The sequence below is a fragment of the Glycine max genome, chromosome 2 (assembly GCF_000004515.6).
Source record: "Glycine max cultivar Williams 82 chromosome 2, Glycine_max_v4.0, whole genome shotgun sequence".
Taxonomy (NCBI): Eukaryota; Viridiplantae; Streptophyta; class Magnoliopsida; order Fabales; family Fabaceae; genus Glycine; species Glycine max.
The window spans coordinates 9,618,009-9,634,296 of record NC_016089.4 but is presented as its reverse complement, the minus strand read 5'-3'; the positions used below and the strand labels follow the sequence as shown (position 1 = coordinate 9,634,296).

The 16,288-nt window shown below is 32.7% G+C and overlaps 1 protein-coding gene across 11 annotated transcripts; it reads right to left on the bottom strand.

Annotated features, from left to right (window-relative positions):
• Window positions 1-5,044: 5,044 nt before the first annotated feature.
• LOC100817126 (pentatricopeptide repeat-containing protein At2g03880, mitochondrial) lies at window positions 5,045-15,838 on the bottom strand. Of its 11 annotated transcripts, none has more exons than XR_005889671.1 (5): window positions 15,560-15,828; window positions 10,361-12,841; window positions 9,063-9,168; window positions 8,130-8,968; window positions 5,045-5,457 (listed from the first exon to the last, which is right to left on the bottom strand). XR_005889671.1 is itself a non-coding variant. In XM_014766252.3 (4 exons), the coding sequence occupies exons 2-3, from the start codon at window positions 12,835-12,837 to the stop codon at window positions 9,081-9,083; spliced, it is 2,565 nt and encodes an 854-aa protein (XP_014621738.1). In that variant the 5' UTR covers window positions 12,838-12,841; window positions 15,588-15,838; the 3' UTR covers window positions 5,660-8,968; window positions 9,063-9,080. The 11 variants fall into 11 exon arrangements, 6 of the variants coding, with proteins under 6 accessions (XP_014621738.1, XP_014621746.1, XP_040867896.1 ...); XR_005889672.1 differs by lacking the exon at window positions 5,045-5,457 and having other exon boundaries at window positions 5,660-8,234; window positions 8,404-8,968; XR_005889674.1 differs by lacking the exon at window positions 5,045-5,457 and having other exon boundaries at window positions 5,660-8,986; window positions 9,063-9,237.
• Between the last annotated feature and the right edge of the window lie 450 nt (window positions 15,839-16,288).

Sequence of the window (16,288 nt, the reverse complement as noted above, 5' to 3'; positions counted from 1 at the left end):
ATTAGATTGTAAAATAGTAATTGAAAAAATAAATACTACATGTTAGGACCTCACGGAATTGGAAAATATTGTTGTTGGGTATAGAAAGATTTTAGTTACTTATTCATACTATGCAATAGGATTTGTTAAGTCACAAACTAATGGAATTGCTCATAAGTTAGTAAGGTTGACTCCATTATTCCCTGGCCTCTACTCTATTGATAATACAATTCCTTGTATTGAGTATTTGATTCATAATGAAATGAGATAAGTACTATTAAGTAAAAAAAAAATCAAATCTAAAGAAGTTATATTTTTTTGTTACTTGTATTAAGAGGTAGTGTTTTTTTTTTTTTTAAATTATACTTACGTATTATATATATATATATATATTATGTTTTTAAAAAATTCTTATATTATAAATTAGAATACATAATATGGAAAGTGAGACTCCTTTTTTTTTTACTCTCTTAATTAGACATTATGAATATTCCCACTTTTCTTCCATTTAATTTTAATATTTAAAATAATAATTAAGTAAAAATAACATTATATTACAATTTAAACTTTTTATTGAAAATGTAAAATATAATTTATATATATATATATATATATATATATTCAAATATGTTTATCTATTATAAATTTTAATTACAATATGAGTTTAGTATACATGAATTATAAATATTATTTTTTGCACTACTAATAAAAATATTCTTAAAATTATTTTGAAGATAATTATTATAAAAACAATTAATTTATTATATTTGAAGTTTCCAACTGGACGATAGTATAAAGAGCTTTTATGTTATTAATACATATATTATTTATTTATCAATATAATGTATATGCTAAAAATATTTTCTAATAAATTTTAATCATATGAAATAAATATTTATTCTAAAAGTACTAATAATCTACTCATCAATATGATGTGAAGGATTTTGACATTTGTGATACACAAAGTAAAATGGAGTGTTTGAGAATGACTTTTCCTTATAATTATAATTATAACAATTTAATAATATTACATTTTTGTTATAATTATCTTTATATGCTCAACAATTTTGTACTTAAGTACTTCTTCTGATTTTAAATATAAGAAGAAGAAAAATATGTCATGTTAATTAAGAAAGTTAGTTAAATAATTTAATTACATTAATTTCAATTAGAAAATATTTTTTTTTTCAACTTATCTTTCTTTGAAACTTGGTATCAAGAAAGAGTCATTGAAACTAACAACTCAATTAAATGAAAGGTATTTTACATATAGTAACATTAAATAAGATAAACTTAATTGAAATTTTCTTATATTTAAAATCAAGAAAAAATGTATTTTTTCTTATATTTTAGACCAGAGGGATTAGTTAATAAAATGTTTAAATTTTACAAACCAAACAAAAACCATTGATATAGGTCTCCAAGGATGTTGGTGAGTGGATGATAATGTGAGAAAACTATAAGTGTAAGGTGGTTGTCAAGTAACAATTATCACAATTCAAATTGAAATTAAACTATTGGGAGAAGACTAAGATTTGATTTGGGAAAGATTTAAAAATTATGATTAAAAAGATAAAGATTAAACAAAAGATAGAGTAAATATTCAAAAAGGTTAAAATCAATAATAATAAAACTTTTAGGATTGAGTTTCACACCAAGACTTCCTATTGACTTCCTATTAACCTAAGCTAACACTTGTTCACTCATAGTATATAGAGATGTATCTACTTGAATTAACCTGTCCTCTTGTGTTAGTTATATTCAATTAAACTCATTAACTTCTTTGTCTATTCATTGATTCCTTGAAGGGTTAAACCTACTTTCCTGATTTAACTCCTAAGTTCCTCCTTGTGGGTCCAATTATTAGGTTTACTTTTCAGTTCTCCACTAAACGTCTATAATTATGAAACGTCTATAATTATGAAAACAATGGTCATACGCTTTGCACATATGGAATAATAGACGAGAAATCAAGAGGAGAATCCAAAGGAACACAAAGATAAATTAATTATGCACCATTAGTTGTTAAGTGCTAAGCCTCAATCCTAGAATAAAGAAGCTACCCACAAATAGTCATGCAAGCAAAATCAAGAAAAAGAAAGAACATCAAACCAAAATAAAGAGAGAAGAAATATGGTGAATCTTATGCTCTCACTCTATGCCGTCAATGCATAAAGATTTGGATTGTGGAACACTTTTCTAAAGTTCAGACGGGTTCTTGAAGATAATGGGCTAAAAGGTTCAGTCCCAATTAGGATGGAGGCGCTGGAGCTCCGAGTGGGAGGTGGTGATGTTGAGAGGGAGATCGAGAAGAAGAGTGTTAGGCATAGATATTTTTTCTTAATTTTAGTTTAAATCAGTTTTTAAAAATTAAAAAATATAATGATGTGAAAAATCATAAGAGAACAACTCATCATCCCAACTTGATGTTACAATGATGACATAACACTTCATCTATCATATCATTATTTAACATAATCAAATTAATGGTGGGTATCAAATGGAACAGATTAGAAATGTTAAGTACCAAAACCAAAAATATATTTTTTAGGTAGTAAATTGAAAAAAAGAATATTTTTCAAATATAAAAAATATTTAGAGAGAGAGAGTAGGAAAAACAACAATAAATACTAAAAACAAAACTTGAAAACTTTTACAAACTTTTTTTACTCTACTGACGCTGTATTGGAATAATATCAAGATTGTGGAGCAAACCACTTAAAAGAAAAACAAACAGACAGAAAAAATGGCATAGAATCTCTTAATAAAAAGGACATAGAAGAAGAGAATAATAAAACTTTAGGGTTTTGAGAAATAAAACCTTGCGTTTTTTTTGGGATGAAAATGAAAAACTTTTCAATCAGTAACTTAATTTATGAGTCCTATAACAAATTTTAAAGTAAAATAAAATATTATAAATTGGAATGAATCGTATAAGGATTATTAGTAGAAATCAATTTTATGATATTTTCCTTATTTCATTATATTATAAAGTATACACGCAAAAATCAATTTAAAAGCTTAATTGAATTTGTAAGCAAAATAAAATATTAAAATAATTGATTGGATGAATCGTACAAATATTATTAGTGGAAATTAATTTTTAGTTATTTTCCTTATTTTTTTATATTATATATTAAAAACTTGAGTGATTAAAAATTTATTCAATGAATAATTTTTTGAAACCATCACTTACTCCTTCAAACCGTCACGTTAGCACCAATTTATGCGCCAACTCCTTCATTAGGGGTGGTTTCAGATTCAAAATACCTATCCGACCAAAATCGAAAACTCTTATTCCAGAGCCCGCATCACACGAAATGGTCAGACACAGTGAAGCATTAGAGATGATAGAAGAAGGATGGCTTGTGGAGGAGAAGATGGAAAGCTTTGCAAACAAAGTGTATGACTTTTAACAGAAAAAAAAAAAAAAAAAACAAAGAAACCTCCACTCCTCTCGCCTCTGCTTCGTCCTTCACGAGCAACCAACAAGTTACACTAAAACACTAATAAACTCTGCAATGAAAATAAAAAATTTAGTCTTTAAAAATATAAAAATTATGATAAATATATTTGATTAATAAAATAGTCAAGATTCGAATAAGTGAAATATGAGATATATTTATCTTATATTTACAGTAGATTGTCACTCATTATTATAATTTAAAAAAAATTGTAATGATTAGTATACTATTATCATGTTTATTTTGGATAATTTTTATTATGACACACAAATTATGGTTGATAATCAATATTATCATTATTATTATTATGTTTGTTTTAAATTATGTTTGTCAATATATTTTTTTAAATGATTATTATAATGTTATATTTTTAACGATAAAAATAACAAAAATTTATCCTAAAATTATATTTTACCCTTAAATGAAACAAAATTTCAGGTCTAACAAATTAGTCTAATAGAAACATACGAATATTTAAGTCCAATAAAAAATTGCTGACATTTTTGTCCAATAATGGTAATTTATTGACATTTTGGTCTAATAGAACGTACTGACATTTAGTTATAAAAAAATTATTGACATTTTCCTCCAATAAAAAAATATTGACTTTTTTGTCTAATAAAAAATTACTAACATTTACGTCCAAAAATGAAATGGTATACTACTGACATTTTTGTCTAATCTACTCAGCATGATTATGTTGACAATCATTTCTATGACAAACTCGTTCCTATGTGTCACGTAGACTATTTTATTAACGGTGATAGACGAAAGTTAATGACTAGATATATATTGTTGCACTCTCTACACTTTCGGAAACTAAATTTTATATTTTCATCTTTCAGGTACACAATTGTCAACAAATTACACATTTAAGAACAAACGTGACTATTGAAATTTAAAACTAACTCCACAAATCAAAACCATAAAACCCTTGAAAAAAAAGTGTTCATTAAATTATTTTTTTTTAATGCATGCCCTTCAAGTTTTGTTCCTAACAAATGTTGTGCGATATTGTGTTAGAAGAAAAAAGAAGTCCTGGTATTTCTCTTGCAAATTAGGAGATGAGATTTCTTTTAAAAGTTTAATTAAAGCAAATGGACATGGATATTTTATAATAAATGAGGTTGACGAATGAGTTAGTTTTTTTTTTCAACTTAGATTACCTTCAACATAAGTACTGGAAGCTGAAAAGTCTTTTATGACTATATTCGACAGGAAATTTTAGTTAGTTTTTAGTTTTTTTTTACTAATTGAAAAACTCATTTAGTTGTTCGGTAAGCAAAGTTTTTTCAGTAACTTCTATCATTTTTTATATTTTTTTCCACTTTTATTCTCGATATATTTATTTATTTTTCTTATTACCTTTTTAAAACAAATCATTATATTATTATTTTTGTTATTTTACATTTTTCAGCTACTTCAAAAAAGGTAACAAAAAAAATATTGAGGATAAAAGTGAGAAAATATAAAAATTTTGAAGTTAGAAGCTAGTGTTTTAAAAAACGCTACTTCAAGTAGCGTTTCAAAAAATGTTAAAAGTTATTTAGAAGCTACTAAAAAATTTTATCTGATCCATATGACCTATACGAATCCGATGATTCGTATAAGTCATACGGATTACCTGATCCATATGAAGGACATTTTGAGAAATTTATTTTCTGTGCTGGATGCACAAACAATATGTCTGATGCACCTAACAACACCCCTATGTCAAACAAACAAAGGCTCTGCCACACTATCTGGGCTCTCTTTGTTCAAGATTGGTTTTATTCATTTCTTCATAGGGCATTAAACAATGTACAACTGTTCACTAGCCGGTGGAAATTTTAATGCTTCACATGATCTTCTAAGGATAAATTCCTTTCAATGTGTTGTCACCATATTTTCTAGTTACCGTTTTTGTGTTTTTTTTTTCTTCTTTCTTTCAGTGTGGGCAGAGTATTCCCCCACATGATTGGATATATAATTGTTGGGTGAGACTAATTCTTGGGCCATCAGCAATGATAAAAACCTACAATGGAGAACCCATATATTCTTAATTTACTTTTAATTTTACACTCTATAATATTTAAGAATTCTAACAAACATTATTCTAATAATAATCCTTACAACATTAAAATAGATCTTATATCTTTATCTTTTAGTTGGTTTAGATAAATAAAGCATTTTTTAAGTTAGAATTTAATTTTTATATTTTCTAGAATGGACAGACATTTTTCTTATCGACAAAAAAAAATTATATATATAAAGAGGATATAAGTGATACCCAACAACAAATACAAATTATAGAGTTTTGGAGAGAGAAAAATGGTTGCATTACATTTAGCATATTAAGTAACCAAAAACCATTCCCCACGTCTCGGCCTACTAGCAGTGTTATCCTCCCATTAAATTGAGCCTTCTCGCAACCAAGCTATACAAACTACTCACACAATCAACAAAATAATCCCATAATCCCACACCCATCATACAAGCAAATCCGCATGCAATTTCCAGTATATGATCTCCACTAGCTCCCGTGCTCAATTGCCATCCAAGCTACACCGAAACATCCCTCAAACAAGCATTGTGATTCATTGACCACATAACAAAAGAATAGTTAAAGGATTTAACTTTGCTTTTCCTCCGAGACCAAGCCATGAATTCTACATCATCATCACAGATTCTACCTCAAATGTCTTATTCCTGAAAATACATTCATTCCTTTTCTTCCATACAGACCATATAATGGCATAACCATAGAACATACTGCCTTTCTTGCTCCACTTCATCTTTGATTGAAGCCCCATGTTGCCACATATGATCCTCCACATTTCTTGGCAACACCGTCACAAGTTGTACCCACCTATAACAATGCTTCCAAATCAAATTCACTTTTGGACACATGAATAAAATGTGAGCAAGTTTCTACTTCAACATGACAAAGAGGACACAACAAATTGATCTTCAACAATGATACCGCCTCTTGTTAAGGTTGTCCCTTGTCGGAAGCCTATTCTTCAAAGGCCTGCAAACAAAACAAAATAACCTTTGTAGGCACCTTTAGATCCCAAATAAATGAGAACACATCTTGGGATTGTGAGATATAGTGTAGCTCATGTAGTGCTTTATAAGCCGAATTTTCCACCACCACTTGTCTTCCACTTCCACACATCTCCTTCCCACTGCCGCATATTTTTTTATAGACTCCTCATTTTGCTGAGTTTACAAAAAGCCTACCATGTGATGATGCTAAGGCACACCTCCTCCACCAAAGGTTCCCTCCAAAAGCTAATTTTCTCACCCACAACAACCTTCCAACTCACTAGTCCATCAAATCATCTAGTATTATCCTCACCACCACACACAGCACACCACCCTTAAATCACTCCACCAAATGGATGCCCCCTCACATGAGTTCTCTTATAATAAACCCCTCTAACCCCCATATTTTGCATTCAATATATCCCCCAACAAAGTGTCTTGTTGATGAAACAAGTTCCACCTCCATTTTGCTAATAAAGCTACATTGAATAACTTCAAGTCCTCAACTCCCAATCCTCCATGACTTCTAAGGCAACATACATTCCTCCAATTTACCCAATTTCCTATTATCCCCCCTTTTCCCCCACAAAAAATCCCTAAGAATAGACTTAATCTATAGAACAAAGGTAAGGATGTGAATACCGAATTGATGAGGCATACCCTCCCCACCAAGGATAATTGCCTATGCCTCCAAGATGATAGCTTCCCCATTGTGAGGAGGCACCCCTTCTCCCAAAGTTACGGAGTTATTTTGCCAAGTTCATAGCTCCTTTTCCCTTCTGTCAACATTGACTGGTCTGTCCTCATGAGAAAGTTCATGTTGACTTTCTCTTACCAAATTCAAAAATTTCCTTTTGAGATAGACCTGTTTCCGTTACCGGAACAATATCACCAACCGTCATACCACCATCATCTATAGAACATTCAGAGACACTATCACTTGCTAAGGATGAGCTTTCCACCATAGAAGGCTGAAAATTCCACTCAACACACTTCCACTTCCTTTCTTTATACCCCACCTCATCAACCATACGTACTTGGTAAAAAAACCCGTTGATCCTAACCTAGGAGCACAGAGAGAAAGGTTGAACAACTTAAGTTTTAACCAGAATACGGGCTTCATTGACTTTGTTCATCTTCATTGGGTCTTCATCTGTAGTTACCAGTGTTCCACAAGCTGCCACAACTCTCAAGGTCCCATGCGTGTAGTGGCAAACCTTTACACTTCAACCAGATTAGCCTATAACCAGGTTGTAGTTTAGGGCTCCACTTCTTAACACAATGAAACAAATAGAGAATATCATCTTCTTCCTCTTTTAACATCTCTAACATCTTACTATCCTCCACATCAGAAATTAAAACCAAATCATCCCCATGATACTTCAGCCTGCTCAACCCCATCCACCAAAAACATACGCCTCATTAACCTAGTCATATAGTGCTAAGGGATTGATCAGAAAAATGATTAGATGGTTACAACGGATAGAGTCATCTCTATATACAGAGAGACTAACTGTAAACAATTCTATTAGTTACTGTAACAACTAACTGACAGCTTACAGATAACAGAAAACAGAAGACACTAAGTAAAAAAGGCTTAGTGGAGTAAGTATACTCTAATACCTAGAGCTCTTGCTCTGAAGCATTATATGTGTTTACCTATAGCTGAAATTAGAAAGCCATCTCCCAGTCTGATTGTTATGATAAATAACAGTTGCATCCTCCAAGTTAACTCCGCCATAAATACCAATCGTGTTGTCCAAGCTGCATCAAGAGATTATATAAATCCCATCCAGTCAAAATCACAATAAGATAAAAACCAGGTCCAATGCAGTTGGATAACTAATAATGTTTTGGAATCAAGTTATCAAGCAATTCTATAATTGGTGAATAATGAAAATAAAAGACTACAGCACCACACAAATTAGCATACCCACAACAATCCACCTACAAGGGCCTCGTTAATGAAACCAATTTCTGTACTGCAGAATCAACACCCTCCTTATTAGTTTTCTCTTGTAGAATATGTTATTGGTTCACAAGATTCATCCAGCCTAATTATTTAGACAAAAACTAAGAAGAAAATTCAACAGCAAAGCCAAATAAATCCACAGAACAAAATGTAAAAGAGTATAGAGTGGAAATTGAGAAGGAGTCAAAAGAGAGTAAGAGAAAGAGAGGTACCTCATTGCTGAACAGAGTATTGAAACATAATTAAAGAAAACACTAACCAAATTGATTAAAAGGGAGGTAGCTCATTTGGTCAAGCACGCCCGCGTTTGTCAGATCTGGAAACAGGTTTAACGTTGTGACTGCGACCTCTGTGCATCACACCTTCAGCGCATCTTCACATGAAAAGGGGTTTCATATCTCAGATCTGAAAAGAGTTTGAGAGTTCTCAGATCTCATTTTGCACTTCTTATACCTTTAAACAGATTAAAAACCCTCAAATCTCAGATCCCATTTTGCACTTCTCATGGGACGGAAGGCGAAAAACCCTGCAGGGATCCAATTTGCTGGTTGAATGTTACTATCAACATTTGAAGCTCTGACTCTGAATCCAAGCCTGAGAAGCTAAAAGGGAAAGGGTACCTGCGACACAAAGTGCTGTCACGGAGAGGGCAGCAGGCGGAGTGGCAGACATGGTGGAGTTCGCAACAGTGGAGGCACGAGAGCGACAGTGAGGGTTCGAGGGTACCTGCGAATGGCCACAATGACGACGGTGGCGGCAACTTAGGTGACAGTGAGAACTACGAGGGTTTAAGGGCTTTGGGTGACAGAGATTGACATAAGATTGGGTATTAGAAACATAAGATTGACAACATCAGTTCAAAAAAAATGATGTTAAGGGAATACTGACATCGGTTTTATAAAAAATTGATGTTAACTTAGCATTCACAACATCGTTTCTAAAATAACCGATGTTAAGTGACACGATATTAACAATGACACTTTATTTACAAAAATGCTACCACTTTTTTTAAAATTGGCTTTCCTAGAACTGATGTTAAATGGACGATGTTGAATCCATATTTTCTAGTAGTGTGAGGATGAAAAACATATTTTAGCCTACCTAAAAATATCCAAGGACTATTTTCTTCTATTTAAGCACTTGGGATTAACCATTCTATTTTAGGAGTGGAAACAATAATTTTTTAAATCTTAAGAGGGAAGTTACTTTCACTTAATATAAAACATATTGATTTTTATAACCCATTTTAGTTGTAGTAAGCAGCCACAGACTAGATAAAAATAAATTAATTTTAGCAAGTTACCCTCTAAATGAACTACTAGGGTCGAACTAGTGGTAGGGATTGAGATAATATGTATGAGGTTATAGGTTCGAACCTTAATGTGATTATTGTACACCAAAAAGTTACTTTCTAAATAAAGAAAGGAATATCCTCATTGGATAGCGGAACACATTGTGTCAATGTGTCTTACATTGGCTAGATTCCTCGCTGTAAATATAAAATATTTAATGAAACAAACTATTAGTGGAGGAGGATATTGTCATTCATCATTTTGCAGCCCATAATGAACATACAGAGACAAGAAATTAGAAAAATAAAAATGCCTATCTTTTGTACAACTTGCTTCAAATTTTAATTTAATTAATTAATTAATAAAAATAAAAACTAGTTTTGCTTCCTCCGTCTCAAAATCCCTGACAGTATACATTTAGATCTTAATATTCTAGAACCAGGTTTATTTCTCCATGTAAAATTTCTAACTTCAACCATCATAAAAATGAATTTAAGCTTGATGCTAGTACAACAGAAACAGAGCAAATCTTGTGAAACACTGCCCTATAAACTTGAAACTGTCATGTATCAATTCTCTTTGAAATTGTATGAAAGACAAGTATTAAGATTAAAAAGAAATCTTACCAGTAATCCTCACATGAACATTCTCCTTCTTTAAAATGATGAAAACAGTTTGAATCCCTCAATATGATATGACGAGTGAAAACTCCTGATATATATTTCATGGCAGAATGACAATCTCCACAAACTCTAAGATTCTTAAATATCCGAATTGGTGCACCTGGTGGGGAAGCAAGTAATCCAAAAGCAACAGCCAGTTTCTCACTGTGATAAGCAAGACCAGCCTCCTTTCCCTCTCTATCCATGTCATGCAATGAAAAATTCATATCTGGAACATAACCAACTTCCTTAATTCTTCTTATAATTTCATCGATCTTGGAATAAATCTCAGCTTCCCTTGGATGTCCTCTATCTTCAGAAATGAATGTATGCAGTCTGCTGTTCATCTCAATCCAACTGCATCCAGGCTCCTTTGTTATGCCTTTTGATTTCATCAACCTTCGTATTTTCGCAGCATCATCCCATTTTCGAGCTGCCAAATACATGTTAGACAACATAACATAAGGCATAGCATTCATGGGTTCCAACTCAAAAAGATTTGTAGCTGCCCTCTCTCCCAATTCTAAGTTACCATGCACTCTACATGCAGCAAGGAGTGCCTTCCATACAGTTGCATCAGGTTTCACATCCATTTGATTTAGTATTTCTTTTGCCTCGTCAAGTTTTCCTAAGCGTCCAAACAGATCAATCATGCAGGCGTAGTGTTCAGGGCCAGGTTCTATTCCATAAATCTTTTTCATTTGTTGAAAATATGTACGACCTTCATCCACAAGACCAGCATGACTACAAGCAAATAATAATCCTATAAATGTAATAAAATCTGGTTTTGTGCCACTTGAAACCATAGCATCATAGAATTTTAAGGAGTCTCTTCCCTTGCCATTCCGTGCATAACCAACAATAAGAGCTGTCCAAGTAATTACATCCCGAACATGCATTGAAACAAAAATTGCATCAGCATCATCCAGGCATCCACATTTTGCATACATGGTTACAAGAGAATTATTCACCGACAGGGATGATCTTAGACCTAATTTAATGAAGTCAGAATGCACTTGTTTACCGAATTCCAGAAGAGTCAATTCTGCGCAAGCACTCAAAATGCTGGCAACAATAAATTGGTCTGGACTTACCCCGGAAATTCTCATGTCACAAAAAGTCTTCAGGGATTCTTCATGGGAGCCATTTTGTGTATAACCTGTGACAAGGGAGGTCCATGAGATGACATCTTTCTCAAACATCTTTTCAAACACAGCATATGCACAATTCAAGTCTTCAGTTTTGGCATACATATCAACAAGAGCATTGCTAACAAGCTTATAGTTCTCAAATCCAGTTTTGATTACCAAACAGTGAACAGATTTACCATCAATTCTACCTACTATGCAACAATTCAGAACAGATGGAAATGTATAATGATCAATCTTCATATTTCTTGCATGCATTTTTTTAAACAAGAGAATAGCTTCCTCTTCAAATCCATGTCTTACACACCCAACTATCATGGAGTTCCATGAAACAACATCATCATCCTCCATATTTTCTAATACCCTTTTTGCACTACCTAAATCTCCACATTTGGCATACATATCAACCAACGCACTCTGAACATATGCATTGCATCCAAAACCATTCCGTACAATGCAACCATGCACCTGTTCTCCAAAACAATGAGCTGAAACTGAAGAGCACGCTGTCAATATGCTAGGAAATGTAAACTGATTAGACTCAACCCCTTCTGTGTGCATGTAACGAAAAAACTCAATTGCCTTATGGTCATCACCATTTTGAGCATAACCAGTAACCATGGCGGTCCACAGGACATGATTTCCCTTGTTGAAGGCCAACCCCTTGAAGAGAATCTCAGCTTCCGAAATGTGCCTGCACTTTGCATACATATCAACAAGGCCAGCGACAACATACACATTTGATTCAAATCCATTCTTCACCACATACCCATGAATCATTTCCCCCTTTTGTATCAAACCCAACGCTGAACACCCCCTCAGGATACTTCCTAAAGTGTACTGACTAGGTTTCTGACCCTCCAACCTCATCCTCTTAAACAAATCAAAAGCCTCAGCTTGACGCCCAAATCTACAATACCCGGATATGAGGGAGGACCAAGTGATAGAACTTCTACTTGAAAACCCATTAAAAAGCTCTCTTGCTTCAACCAATCTTCCCACATTAGCATAACCAGATACCATGGTGTTCCATGTATACTCATCCCTTTGAAGCATTTTATCAAACAATTCTCGGGCATCGTCAATTTGGCCAGATTTTGACAACCCATTAAGAAGCTGATTGGAGTGAAATATAGATTGATAGGAATCAGCAATGCTGGTGTGGATAGAACGAAGAAATGACATAAGCTTAAATGGGTAACATGGGTTGTAAGAAAAGGCTACGACTTTTGACTTTTGAGTCCAACTTGTGCATAACCACTTGTTGCACCCCTGTATCATCAGAGTCTTCATTCAACTGCAAGAGATTGAAGCAGCAGATTAGCAGAAGCAAAGTAAGGAGAAAAGCTATAGGCAAGCCTGGGCATGAATTGGATTTTCAAAAATTCAATCCAAATGCAAATATATGGATTGGATTTAAATTTGGATTGAATTTAAAATCCAAAATGTAGTAAAAAAGATTCACAAAGAGGATGTTTTATTAGCATCAAACTTGACTGTTGAATCCCAAGTTGACAGAATCAAATTTTAAATCATTTGCATGTATGTTTTCAGAAATTCTCACCTACTTTCGAAAATAAAAAATATCTCTTATTTTGTGCTGATTGATATAAATTTTGTAGGTCATTGCTGTGTGCTTAATAAAATAGCAGGACAAGAACAACATGCCCTTTATGTATATATAAGAAACATTAAAATTAAAAAATACTAATAAAAAAATATATAAGAAAAATCAATTTTGGAGTTGATATATGCTTTAATATTTTTCAGTAGGTGATCATATATTTAGTTTTAAACATAAAATTAATAATAAATATTTTTGTTAAACTTATTATTTATTAAACAATTATTTATTAAAAATTAGATATTTAAATAATTGTGTGAAAAAAAAAATCGGTCCCTCTGAGACAATATTATTCAGTGAAGCTGCAAAGAAAACAGATTTCTCATCTGAGAGGACAAAAACAAAATCAGAATATCCAACCCATGATAGTAAACATGTTTAGGTGGTAAAATAAAAGCAGCAATATCCACATTGTTGCATGAAAATCTTGCACATATAAAAGCTAATGATCAACAATCTTGATCATTTGAACTGTAACCAAACAGCACAACATTTATTACTAACATACACCAAAATGTCATTTAGAAGGAATACCTTGGCATATAAATTTAATTTTCTCAAAACACCCGAAGTGTAACTTGTTAAGGTACTGGTACTCCTTCTAAAAAATAAGTTGTGCACATTAACATGTGTGTGCATGTGCATATATTGCTCAACTATAAAAAATGATTGTTATCAATCTCGAATAGTGGCATGGCGAGGAGTGACTGACTCCAATATCGCTATGCAGGATAGCGGGAAGACCACTATTCTGAAATTTTTTGTTACTATAATCAGTGTTGTTAAATGGCAGCCCTATGGCCACTTTGGCAGAATGGCACGACATTGTTTTTTGCCAATCGCCATAGGCAATTTGTGAAAGGATACCCACTACGGCGGTGCATAGGCCACAATGGTGTGTTTATATGACGGAATATTGGCCTTCCGCCATTGATAACACTGCTATTAATTTATTTTATTATGTTATATAGTGTTTTATTACTATGTTTAGTTTATTAATTATATTATATGTTATGCTTTAAATTTAAAAGAGATAATCTAAACTAGAGGCCCAAAAAAACAAAACAAAAAAAGGAGAAAAAACCGCTTTGGCACATTCCCCTAACCCTTTGTTTACCATAATCCTATGACCCCAGTAGCTATGCGCTGCCTCCCCCTTATCAGAGACTCAATTGTAAATGAATGAGAGCAAAACATAGAAAGAGAGATCACAGATGGAGAAGCGGACAACAGGACAGAAAGAGCTGTGCTGATATAATAGCCTAAAGGGATAAGGAACAGTGAGAGAGTGAACTGAATAGAAATGAATAGAAAAAGTAGAACAGAACATCAGATATAGTGCAGAGAACAGAGCAAGGCAAGGAAACACCAGGAAGGTGCCAAAAAACATCAGAAATTGCCGGAAATGTCACCAAAAAGTAGTGGGTCATGTTTCAGAGATACGAGGGTGGGTTACTGTTTCAAAATAGAGTTTTGATTTCAAATCTTGAAGAAGGGAGTGAAATAACTCAAATGCCTCCCAAAATAAACCTTACATGACACCATATTGTAGGGGTAAACAGGGGTTTCAACCATTAATCAAAGTTGCACCCACTAATGCCGCAAATGGCTGTGATTCATGATGCTCCAGGAACGACAGCGAACTGCAACGCACCACACTACATGGAGTGAACTGCAAAGCGACACGCTACAACAGTTCTAGAGCGCATGATTGCCAATCCGGGAAAACAGATATGAGATACGTATGCCAATTATTATTCTCTCACTGACATTAATATCCCAAACAGAATAGGGAAAATTATGAATTTCAATTCTTTAATTCAGTGTGGCCTTAGTGTTTGGAAGATTTGCCATTAATCCATCACCACTGTAGTATTTGAATTTTGCTTCTTTCAGTGTTGCACATGATTCTAACTGGCTAACGACTTAGGGACTTTCTAAGCTTTCAGGTTTGTTATTTGCTCCTTGTATTTATCGTTCACCAAGCTTTCCACTGATCCGGAATGAGACAACAGTACAATCCACAAAAGTAAACAGCGAATAACAAACTAATACAAGAATCAAACGCAAGTCATTGTCCAAGTGAGAATCACATGCTAACATAAAGAGCAAAATTCAGATACTCCAACAGATACAGATTAAAACAACATAACAAACTTGAGAGATATCAGTAAAAACATGTAACCCAGACGCTGCAGGGAGAAAAAAAAACATCAAGGCCCCAAAAACTATCACAAGTTAAAAAATTTCCTTGCCTGTGGCACGAATTAACACCCCTGTGACAAAACCCACTCTTCAGAATTAAATAATAAAAATAACAACAACATAGCAAAGGAGCCAAATTTTAATGAAAACGAACAAAACCAAGAAAGGATTGAGGGAAATTCATACGAAAAAGAAGTGGATAGCAGAAGAATACAGTTTCTGAGGGCAATACTGGACTCTTCGGTGTTGATGTTGTAGAGAATACCTTCGTATCTGATCTCACTCTTAAAGGTCAAGCTTATCAAGCTCCCAATGTACGAATCGGCCGCGGAACTCGATCGAGAAGCGCTCTCAGACGCCATAATCGCAAGTGAACCAGAATAGGGTTTGGGTTTTGGGGCCTCTTGTTTGAAGCCTCTAATCTAATCAGATGTTTGGTTTTGAGACTTGAGAGGGAGATAATCTAGTCCAAGGCTGGTCTTTGATTCAATAATATAAAGGTTAAATTATTATTTAGAATTTTTTAATTTATTTTTAATGTTTAATTAGGTATTTTAATTATTGAGTGATTTAATTAGATCATCTAATTATTTAAAATAATTTTATTGGATCATTTAAGTGTTAACATTATTAACTGGTCACTTAGATAGGATTCTACCATATACAATGACAAAAGATTCAACTAATGACTTATTAACAACTTAGATGACTCGTTAACGACATTAACACAAATAACTCAATTGAATCATTTTAAATAATTAGAGAATTCAACTGAAGCACTTAATAAATAAGAGTTTAATTATTATAATGTAAAATGATTTTATATTATTATTTAATTATAAATTATCATTTAAATTATTTTAAGACAATTATTTTAAAATTCAACTAACTTATCATATATGATGAAATATGATT

Coding starts and splice junctions, on each gene's coding strand:
- LOC100817126 (XM_014766252.3), bottom strand. CDS start 12,837: ATGAAGACTCTGATGATACAGGGGTGCAACAAGTGGTTATGCACAAGT. Junction 9,169..10,360: donor TGTTCATGTGAGGATTACTG/GTAAGATTTCTT, acceptor GGCCATTCGCAG/GTACCCTCGAACCCTCACTG.